Source organism: Epargyreus clarus, unplaced genomic scaffold (assembly GCF_041222505.1).
Source record: "Epargyreus clarus isolate Ecla_fem2 unplaced genomic scaffold, WU_Ecla_fem_2.2 ptg000001l, whole genome shotgun sequence".
In the NCBI taxonomy this organism is placed as follows: domain Eukaryota; kingdom Metazoa; phylum Arthropoda; class Insecta; order Lepidoptera; family Hesperiidae; genus Epargyreus; species Epargyreus clarus.
In genome coordinates this window covers 2,640,058-2,652,243 of record NW_027332209.1, presented here as the reverse complement: position 1 = coordinate 2,652,243, position 12,186 = coordinate 2,640,058, and the positions used below count along the sequence as shown (strand labels likewise).

Here is a 12,186-nt window from a genome sequence, read left to right as displayed (position 1 = left end):
CTCAGTCATAATCACTTACTTAATGCATAACCAAAAGTTATATAACGAGATTATTTTTCACTTAATATATTTATAGTTAAATGTTTTTCGAAATAAAAAGATAAATAATATGGTTTAATATTGTCATTTACTATAAAATAAATTAAACAGCTGTCGTTAACAAATTAACATCTAAATAACAATTTAATTAAATGCACCTCAATAAAATTTAAGTATCTCTGTGGTTGCGAATAAACATTTAGTCTCAAATGGATATTTTATAAGTTTAATTTACAAAATCCACATTCAAATAAAAATACTCTTGTTTTGAAATGACTATTTTACAGACAGTTATGGGAGCTGGGCGTCGAGGAAATAATTGCAGTCTATTTCGCGAACAAATTAAATTTTTATTTAAATTTAACACAAATTTTACACAAGTTTTAACAAAAATGAAATTAAAAAAATAAATTTATGGGATAGGTCGAGTCACTTTCCGCGATGGAGGTGAACTGATTCCATGGTGGACGGCCACCTGTACGTGGGACGGCCACCCGCGCGTGGGACGGCCACCTGCGCGCCTCGTCAGCGTTGGCCGTTCCGCGAAGGCCCGATGCAGCGCAAGCACGATGCAGCGTGAGAACGGTGTAGGGCTGGCGCGATGCAGCCTTAACGTGTAGGGCTGTCGCTTACACGTAACTTCTCCCGCCCCAGCTGAGCAACTATTTGCCTACGTTTAGTGCAAATATTGCGGCCTTCTTGTCCTCTCGTGTAGCTGTCGACGAGTGATGCTCACTTGAGGTTGCACACGGTTGAAGAGATATTTCAACATTCGATTTTGATATGTCTTCTGATTTTCTATTTCGCCGGTATCGCCTTATGTACGCAATAGCGAGAGCAATTGTACCCAGTAGGATTAACAGGTACAGAGGAAGAGTAGTATGGTAAGTACTCATCGAAGTGGCGTCGGTTACTTTTGGTGAAGTTTCCATTGATATTTGGTCTTCAATGACATGTAGTTTATTAAGATCTATTGCAGTTATGTTGAAATGAGCTTTTCGATTCCTTGAAGATGACAAGGCTAATAATTCAGAATTTGTGAATGTAAGTATTTCGAAATGCTGTCCACGGAGTTTATCGTTGACGTTGGTGATAGTGAATTCTGTTGTTCTGATGCTGCAGGTTCTCGGTATAGTAGCAAGGAAACTACCCTCGATGATTTGATGGCGTTCCTGTCCACATAGCGTTTGTACTTTCGTGGGGGTTTGAAAAGATAGTATATAGTGTTGATCGTCAAGCTCCAGTAGAGCCTCCTGAGACAGAAAAATAGGCGTGGGGTGACACGTTTCATCTATTTTCTGTAAATGAATTAGTGTGCTGATGCAGTCCTGAGATGTTCTGGTTTGATAGCTCATTTGTTGCTTGCATATGAATATGGTGTCGACCTTCGGGCATTCTGCCTCCATGTATGCATATTCCTTGGAGTTGGTTGCAACAAAAGGAGATGGGGGAATTATAACTTCATGGTGCTTATTAGGAACTGGACACAAACGGTAAAGGTCATAAGTTGATGGAGATACAATGGGAAATTTAAGAACAATAATGAGTTTATTGTCTACGAAATAACATCCTAACCTAATTAAATCATAGTAGAGTCGAGCATCAACTAAATTAATAATCTGATCTTGGTTATATATATCTTTCAATCTGCTTAACATATCAATTACATTACTAGTACTTAAAACAGAATGATGTACGGTACTTGTACGGCTAAACGCTAAAATATTTTCTATTCTATCTATCTCTAATCGCAAATCTTGAATATTTTCAGCTATAAGTGTTAATATTTGCGACAATTGGACATAACGGGTAAGCTGTATAGTATTATTACTTGTAGTATTAATATAGCGTGTCAAAGCTTTTTCTAACTTAACTTGATTGCTACTTAAATTACTTAATATTTCTGTTTGATGGAAAGACATCTGCTTATATAAACTTATGTGATTATTTAAACTATTAGCTAAATCTACATCATTCTTCTGTAAGATATGAAACATTTGTTCATACTGTAAAGCATCATTATAATCGAGGTTTCCCGTAATACTTTTAATTATGGATCCCAATGGATTGATTAAACCACGCTTGGTTCTTTTTGTTGGCAGAAAAGTATCTAATTGAGAATTTATTTCCTTAATTTTGTCAGACAAGTGTATGATTTGATATTTAAAAAGAGCGAAGCCTCTAGTAGTTAAGTTATTTGTGACATCAGTTAACTGAGTTTTAGTCAAATCTAATTGCTTCTGAATTTCATCAAAATTAATATCATGTAAAAAGGTGTGATAATGTGAGGTTATTTTTGCAGGTCCGAGTTTGAAAGGAAGAATGCCAGGACCATCATTTAAACTGTCAAGTCGAATGTCTTGTGCTTGGGCCAGGTGTATCAGGATCACCAGACATCTGTAGCAATCCAGACGTTTTGCGTTTACGTTTCAGTCTATTTTTAGCTACGGGTGTGCGCTTCTTTGAAGTGTATATATGTACAGGTAAGTTTGAAATAACTCTATCATGTATGTAACGCGGTGCAATTTTTTGTCTTGTAGCTACCGGGTTCCTAATGTAAACTTCTTGTCCTTCTTCATAATCTATCTGTGGTTCTCTACGTGCATTCTGTTGAGACATAAGTGTGTTACGTTCAGTCTGTGAAATGTCGTGAATAATTTTATATACTAAATCCATTTTATGACGATGGTCTTGAATGTATTGTTGCATTAGTCGTTCATTTAAGTTTAAGTCAGTAGGGTCACGCGGATCGAAATGTCCAGATATTAAGTCAAAGGGTCTGCATTTTGTTAAACTATGTACGGAACTATTGTAGGCAATTATAGCATAATTCATTAAAGTAGAAGTGGATTCATTTTTATACTGTAGTTTTAATAACCTTAAGTGTTCGAGTATGGTGCTATGAAGACGTTCAATCATTCCGTTTTCATTAGGAGAATAAGGTGCAGTAGTGTGATGGTGTACATTATGTAACAGAAGAAATTCTCTAAATACCTGATTAGTAAATTCTGTTCCTTGGTCAGTAGTTAAATTAATTGGAAATCCATGATGAGTGCACAAGGTAAGAAAAGCTTTTACTATATTTGGGGCTGTACAATCAGATATTTTGTATATTTGAGCGTATTTAGAAAATGCGTCTATTACAGTTAAGTACTTTTCTTGATTAATTGTTAATACATCTGCATGTACCATTTCAAAAGGTTTACTAGGAGGTGGCACAATTTTAAATTCTGGACGAATTGGATGACGGTCGTATTTAGCTCTACTACATGTAGTACATGAATTTATAAATTTACTTATAGATTCTTTTAACTTAGGCCAAAAGTATCTATGATAAAGGGATAAATAGGTTTCTGTGATACCACGATGGTTCGTTTTACCTTCGTGATACTTGCGTATAATATCTTGTTGCTCAAAATAGCTGCTGACATTTTCTAATTCATGCTTAACTAGGACTAATCTTATTGATGAATTTTTAAAGAATTCTTGCAAAATTGGTACAACTGTAAGCATTTTTTCAGGCGGATTTACAAGAAGAGCAGTTAGAATCTTTGGGTCGATGAAATTTTTTACTGTATTTATTAAATCTTGTTGAAAATTATTAGCTGAAATATCTGTAACTACTTTTTCATACGTGTTGAAAGGTGTTGTGACTTTTGGTTTACGGTTAGATGGATGCTCACAAATATTAAGAATTAACTGTTTATGATATTTATTCAAAGGGTCATTGACAATAGGTATTTCAAGTACAGGATCTTCATTACTGGTATGCATGGTTTCACTACGTGATCTGACAGTTTCAACGTCATTCGCAGGTATTAATTCGTCAGTAATAGAAAAACGAGAGTTTGCTGTTACTGTGGAACATGGACTACTTAAGGGTTCTATGTTTGGTGCTGTGTCAGTCGACGATTGGCTTATAAAGGGTCTATCATCTGGAGCGGTAACAGTTGATGATGAACAAGTTGAGATATTAACAGCTATTGAGTTTAAATCTTCATTATGAATTTCAACTCTAGAAAGAGCGTCTGCATTAATATTAAGTCTCCCTTTTTTGTAAATTACTGTAAAGTCATATTCGGCTAATTTTAATTTCCATCTTGTCAACCTACAATTCGATTCTTTTAAGTTCATGAGCCATTGCAAGGGCTTATGGTCTGTAAAGATTTTAAACTTTCGGCCAAACAGATATGCTCTAAAATATTTAGTCGCCCACACAATTGCTAGCAATTCTTTTTCAATTGTAGAATAATTTAATTCACTGTCATTAAGAGTCCTGGATGCGTACGCTACTGGTCGGTCACTACCTATAGGTCCTTGTGATAAAATAGCTCCAAGTGCAAAGTTTGATGCGTCTGTGGTCAAATTAAACTCCTTAGTGAAATCAGGGTATTGTAATATCGGATCGTTTGTCAGTAGTGTTTTACAGTGATTAAAACATTCAATGTATTCTTCAGACAAGGTTATTTTTGCACCTTTTTTTAAACAGCTAGTTAGTGGTTTGGTCAGTCTTGCAAAGTTAGGTATGAAACGTCTGTAATAACCTAGCAAGCCTAAAAATCCTTTAATTTGTTTTGTAGTTTTGGGAATTGGATACTTTGAAATAGCACTAATTTTGTCAGGGTTTGGCTTTACTCCGTCAGATGTTATAATATGTCCCAAATACGGTGTTTCATGTTTCAGAAACTCGGATTTGTCCATTTGAATCTTAAAATTGGATTGACGAAGTCGGTCAAAAACTTTACGTAAATTAACTATATGTTCTTGTAGTGAGGTGGAAAATACAAGTATATCGTCTAAGTAAACTACGCAAATTTCATTCTGTAAGCCTTGTAAAACGTTGTCTATGACTCTCTGAAAGGTTGATGGGGCATTTTTAAGACCCATGGGCATTCTTAAAAATTCAAAGTGTCCGGGAGCAAAGTCAACACTAAATGCAGTTTTATGTATGTCATCAGGGTGAGTCTCCACTTGATAAAAACCACTAGCTAGGTCCAAAGTCGAAAAGTATTGGCATTTACCTAATTTGTCAAGTATGTCGTTAATATTAGGGATGGGGTATTTGTCATCAATAGTCTTTTCATTCAGTCGTCTAAAATCAACCACAAGTCTCCACTTAGTCTTACCCGAAGCATCTGCCTTTTTGGGTACAATCCAGATGGGTGCACTCCACGCAGAACTAGATGGTCTGATAATTCCCTGATCAATCATACTTTTTATTTGAGCCCGTACTTCATTTCTATGCACATGAGGGTATTTATATGTCTTACAATGAACAGGAAATTCATCGGTAGTTTTTATACGGTGTTTGATATTATTGGTGAATGTAAGTGGCTCGTTTTCTACATAAAAAACATCGGCATATTTTTTGCATAAGGCAAATAAATTTGCACTTTCTTCCTTATTTAAATGATCAGTTCGTAATCTGGATAAAATTTTTTGAGTGCGATCTAAATTTTTATTTTTATTACAAAAATCATAGGCCGAAACTGATTGTTCACTGAATAAACTTGCAGAAATTGGTTGGATCAATGTGAAAATCACATCATTTTTAGAAGGGTTAGAAACTTCTACATAGGCTTGGCTATTTTCAGAAATAGTCAAACAATCACCAATACTACATTCACAAATGGTTTGTCTATCTATAATAATTTCACCGTTAGCTATAGTAGTTGGCACTTTAATAATTTTGCTAGATTGTGCTGGTATTATCACCTCTATTAAATTTACACTGCCAGATTCAAACATATGGATTTTATTTTTTGCAAACTGTGTGTTAAGTATGCGAGAGCCTAAATCAATTTTTGCTTGCCACTGCTCTAATAAATCACAACCTATTAAACCGTCGAAATAATTGTGAAACCTATAAATGTAAAGCTTTACGGGGTTATTGTCATTAATTTCAGAAAAACATGGTATTTCTATGGAATAGTCATTTCTAGTAGAAGCATGAATATTTGTCACAATAAAAGGGTCGTAATATAATGGTAAATCCGAATAGTATCTTTCTATAGCTTCTGGATTGATAAAGGATTGATTTGCTCCTGTATCTATTAATAATTTCAGAGGTGGGTTATGAATTTGAATGTATGGAAGCTGTCTTTTATTTTGTAAATTTAATTCTATCTTGGGACACTTGAAATTTGAGCTGACAAAAAATTTTCGTCCGTTTGTTCGTCAGTCTGTTCAATAAATTGTTGGTCATTTATGTAACCGTTTCCCACTAAGTGTTCAACTACGTTAGATGGGGTGTCATAGCTCATGTCATAGTTATCGACGAAGTTATGGTCAATGTCATCACAGTTATCATACTCATTAGTATTAATTTCTTGGTAATAATTTGGAGAACGGTACTGACCTTGTCGGCTCCAGTCAGGTTTCATTGAAGTCGGTGGCAATGTACGGGCTTTGGGGTGGCTAATGCCACTCATAGGCTGTCCGTGCATTTGATTACTGACCTGGCGTTGGTGCTGTGTGGGGTGAGTTTCCCTAAGTGGTATCCTAAAACCAGTGCTCATATTCGATCGTGGTAGAGCCCTAAACATTTGCTGGGTTTTTGATGGACCTTGATAAGGCTTATTTAAGTGTGGCAACATCTGAGAATTATTCATGCGTGACTGCTGGCTAATTTGCTTATTAAAGAAAGGATTAAAATTGTTAGTTCTGAATGATGGTGTCTGTTGTGTAAGTTTTCGTGAATAAGAATTTCTATTTTGCATGTAAATAATATTTAATTCCTCCTGAGCAAACTCCAAGGCCTTTTCAAGCGTTGGAGGCCTCATACAACGTATGCGTGAGCCTAATGGTTCACGTAAGCCTTTAAGGAAAGTCTGTAAAGCTAATTTTTTATATAAGGTCCGTTTAGCTTCAACGGTAGTGGAAATATCATCATGTAACTCAACATATGTCATTATTGTACCGAGTAAATTCTGAATTCGTTCATAAAAAATGTGGGGTGTGTCATTACCTTGAGATAACATAGATAAATCGCTATACAATGAAGATTCATCACGATGATCTGAAAAGGTATTAATAAGAGCTGCGCGGATTCCATTCCAATCCGATGGGATGCCATTCGTAGCTAAGGTTCTAGCCGCGGGTCCCTTAATTTTATTTAAAATTCCATTTATCACTGCATAATTATTTAACTCATTTCCAGATGCCGGATCGACATATGCTAATACAATTTGATCACATATGTTTAAAAATCTAATTAAAACATTTGAATTTCCATCAAACTCAGGGACTAATCTTAAAGCATTAAAAATTTTATCGGTTTTGTCTGACAAAGAAGCAGAAATTGCCGTTCCACTTACACTTGGCATTGAATTTTCTGTCATATTTAATGATTCTTCTATGACAAATAAATCTAAATTACGATTACGGTCTCGTATAGATCTACGAATTTCCTGACGAGAACTGGGTGAACTACCCTTATTTGCTCGTAATAAAAAAATCTTGAAAGATTTTATGTCACTGTTCACTCAAATTTTCAATAAAATTATATTTATAGGGATAGGAAGGACATATATTGTATAGGAGCTGCAACCAATAGGTACATACTTAATATCTACTTATTACTCACAGAAGTAGCTTCATCTCGTATTTGCACATCGATTTTTGGATGTAGCGAGCTGAGCAGGGTTCCCCGACGTCCGGATCTCGTTCAATGGTTCGGTTTCCCGTTTAATAGCGATAGTCCGAAACACGCACAAACCGGGAACTTTCGATTGCGCCAGTTATGGGTTCTGCGCCACTTATGGGTTCCTCGTTTAATTGCGATAGTCTGAAACACGCACAAACCGGGAACTTTCGACTGCGCCAGTTATGGGAGCTGGGCGTCGAGGAAATAATTGCAGTCTATTTCGCGAACAAATTAAATTTTTATTTAAATTTAACACAAATTTTACACAAGTTTTAACAAAAATGAAATTAAAAAAAATAAATTTATGGGATAGGTCGAGTCACTTTCCGCGATGGAGGTGAACTGATTCCATGGTGGACGGCCACCTGTACGTGGGACGGCCACCCGCGCGTGGGACGGCCACCTGCGCGCCTCGTCAGCGTTGGCCGTTCCGCGAAGGCCCGATGCAGCGCAAGCACGATGCAGCGTGAGAACGGTGTAGGGCTGGCGCGATGCAGCCTTAACGTGTAGGGCTGTCGCTTACACGTAACTAGACTCTCCAGGGAAATAGTAAAAGGACAAATAAAAACTTTAGCTTAACTTTAATTAGAAAAAAAGAGACAACTTTACGTAATAGTATGGGTACGTCTCTTAGGAATACACTATGCTTATTTCAAAGCTCATTTGATGCACAATGTTCTCTTATGTCGAAGACTAGAATGCTTAGGAAAAGGACTGACTGAGCGGTTTTTAACCGCTGCCGCCCGCGGTCGCAGAAACACAACACACGAAGATTATAAATTTATATGTTGGTAAAAGATAGTTGCCTCGGTTGCGATAAAAACCGCTCCGTGAGTTTATAGCTTCAGCTCAGCTTAGGACTGGTAAATTTAATAAACCATGAGTATTGCCATTACTGACGTAAGCCGTCGCCAGCACATTATTCTTGGTAATAGTTTCGAATTGCTGCTCATGGGTCTTTTATCGGGATCAGACTATTTTCCATAGTCCACCACATTGATCATGTAAGGTAAGCATACCAAACTTTAGAGATTGTTTTTACTCGTATAACAGAACTCTGAAGCAGAAATGTTGACAGATAGGTTTCAATTACACCCCATATTGTATTGGAAATTGAAAATGGGAATTTTCCACAATCTATACAGTCATGTTTATAAACGCTTCTAGCTAAATTAATAGAAAAAAGCGCATTGATTAAAAACTTCGATGCATTTTAAAATGTACCGAACAAAATAGTGTCCTGGGAAAAAAGACGAATGGCCGGCATCGACCCGTCACGTTTTATTCGTATTGAACAAACAGTATGAAATACAGCCCACTGCCTGTGGCTTTGTTCGGTATTGTAAAATATTAAAATATGGATTTTTCCGTAATAAGTTTATTTTAACAAAACACTTTGTAGTGCAAAATTCTGAGAAAGGAAATTAACACTGAATGGGGTAACTTGCGCGCTACAAGCTTTTAACTTTGTAACAGAATATTGTAATTATAAATATTAATTAATATTATTTGTTGCATAAAATTATATTTTACATTTTACTAGAAATAAAAGCTTGTTTTTAAAACTCTTTGGATATAAATTTAGTGTTTACTTAGTGGTCAAAAATTTGTAATTTTCATTTTATGAAACTTTTTTTTCTACATCATTTTCATGTTTTCTTGTTGTCTTTCATCGTCTTTTAGTCATTTTCATTTTTGGTTAAGTCAAAGAAATGCACTAAATATAATACAAATCATATAAATTGATGCACAGACACGGGTCAGAAATATATTATTAGAGGAAAAATATTCACCATTCTACAGTGACGTTTTTCCAGCTTTTTGTGTGGACCCATCAAACATTAACAATGCATTTCATTAAAATAATGGAGAGTGCAATGTTTTTGCGTTTTTGTTCAATATTGACCTAAGAAGTATAAAAACAGGCATAAAAACGTTAGTGCATGGATTAAAAGCTCCATCTATATTCTAAAGCTTTTTGCTTTGCAAGGCTTTGTATGTGGAAAGCTGTACAAGCATACAATATGAGCGTATTGAGAGCGAAAATCAATATTTATTTTGTTAATTTTGGAGTTATAAGTTGCTGTCGTTGTACGAATCGAATCGCATAATCAAAAGAACAAAATGAAATTTAAGCGAAAATAATAAAGACTGAATTATACAGGGTGAATTTTTAAAACGGGCCTTCAGGGCCAAATCCGAAACTATGAGGATTAGCGAAAAATGCTGAAAGGAGTTACGAGGCCGATTTTGATAAAAACTAAAACTGCATCATTAGTTTTTAAAAATATTTTTTTCCTTAGCCGGAATCGAACGAGTTCATTTTGAAAAAAATGACACCTCTGTATTATTCCACTATCTGATAGTGTCGCTTATAAGGATCAAATTCTGGGAAGTAATGTTATGTGACAAATTAAAGGAAAAGGAAAATTTTGAAGAAAATACGTATTTTTCCATACATTGGCATACTAATCCTTAAGGATTATACATAACAAATGATTTATGTATAATTCTTTAGAAACAGACATTAGTCATACCATTGAAGAATTTGTTGGTTAATCAACTAATTATTCGATGTTATGACTATGACATACGGCTTAGTATGAGAAAGTAATAGTTTGTCAAATAAGTTACCGCCGTTTTTAGGATTTATTTTATAATGAAAATAGATAACTGATTAAATAGTAAATTCTTATTGTTTGTTGTTTACAACTTCGTTTCAACGTTAAATATGATTTTCTATATCCCTTTTTTTAGTAATCACTCGGATTTGACTCTAAAAAGTAATTCTCGCAAATTGTCAACTTTACATCTGTATTAAACGAAACTCCGCCCATAGCAAGTAAATCTATTTTAATGGTCCTAAAAATAAACTTAGCTAAGTCGGACATAAAAATATAAATTATTGGGAAACAAAACATCCATTTCGAATGATTAGAAACATTGAGCCAAAAAAAATGTTAATACACGAAATGTTTAAATTGATGAATGGCGGGAACTTAACTGCCAAATTAATATGAAAAAATATGTATTTTCTTAAAATTGAGGCTTTTCCTTTAGTTTGTCATTTATCATTACTTTCCAGATTTTGATCCTTATAAGCAACACTATCAGATAGTGGAATAATATAGAGGATGCATTTTTTTTTCAAAATGAACTCGTTCGATTCCCGGCTAGGGAAAAAGTTATTTTAAAAAAGTAATGATGCAGTTTTAGTTTTTATCAAAATCGGCCTCGTAACTCCTTTTAGCATTTTTCGCTAATCCTTATAGTTTCGGATTTGGCCCTGAAGGCCCGTTTTAAAAATTCACCCTGTATAAAGTGTTCCAAAAGCAAGAAATAAAAGGTAAGGTAAAAGGCATTCGTACATTAAACTTCACAATTCTAGTAAAATGTATATCTAACCATCGTTGTTTGAAGGTGTTAGAACCCTTTGTGGTTCGACTCCGGCGGCACCACCGCCACACCTATTTCTACCTAGTAACAGCAGTGTTAGTGTACCTAATAACAGCTGTGTTCAGGTTTGAAGGGTGTGGTAAGGGAGACAGACTTTTCCAAGGCGTTCCAGCTTATTCCTAAGGGGTAGCGCCGCATCTGTGGCCGATCTCAGGTAGGAATATCTAATCCTATCTGGGGTTGATTACAGATGTCCATGGGCGACAGTAGCCACTTACCATCAGGTGGACTGCATGCTCGTCTGCTACTCCTATATTATAAAAAAAACATCGTTGTGTAGAGGGACCGCTATGTTAGCTATTAGTAAGTTACTACTAAATAGTACTATTTTTTAATAGTTAATATCTGAGAAAATGTGAGTGAACTATAGTGCCCGGGCAATCTAGTTAATTCAACCAAATTGAAGCTAGACACAATAATATCTAGGCACCGTGCGACTGATCAGTAATCTAATACATTCGTACTGTCCACCTACCTAGATTAGTTTAGCCATCACGTCATTAGATAACCGAATTATTTGGCTATCTCCACATATGGTATAATAAACCATTTATCTTCTATAAATACACCACAATTAGATACGTGACAAAACTAATCGTTTTCTGAATTTGTTAAGCCCCGTTGTACCATAAATTTTCATACGCTCTGCAAACAGACCTTTTTGTTCCAATTTGATAATATATTGGGAACGTCGGTAAATATTATTTTAAGCCCGTTTTGTGTACAATTTGACATGATATTTTTGTTTATTAAATATGTTTTTAGGGTTCCGAGCCCTTAAGTTAAAAACTGGATGCAATTACCAGTGCTCTACTGCCTGTCTATTTTGTCTGTCCGTCTATCCCCCTCTCACATAGGTAATAGGTATAGACACTTGAGTAGAGTGTGTGTATTAATATGGCCATAACAACAAATAACATAATGTAAATAAAAAATAATAAAAAAAATATTTTGTGCGACCGAACCCATCGATCATACTCGTACTTGACCGACTTTATTAAATCAATTAATACTAATAGCCCCTAGGGTAAAATTAAAATTTCATT

The 12,186-nt window shown here is 35.2% G+C and overlaps 1 protein-coding gene across 1 annotated transcript; it reads right to left on the bottom strand.

The window, feature by feature from the left end:
• Nucleotides 1–701: 701 nt before the first annotated feature.
• On the bottom strand, nucleotides 702–7,760 carry LOC140742887 (uncharacterized). The gene is made up of 2 exons (XM_073073945.1): nucleotides 7,625–7,760; nucleotides 702–2,436 (listed from the first exon to the last, which is right to left on the bottom strand). The coding sequence occupies exons 1-2, from the start codon at nucleotides 7,651–7,653 to the stop codon at nucleotides 702–704; spliced, it is 1,764 nt and encodes a 587-aa protein (XP_072930046.1). The 5' UTR covers nucleotides 7,654–7,760.
• Nucleotides 7,761–12,186: the final 4,426 nt, after the last annotated feature.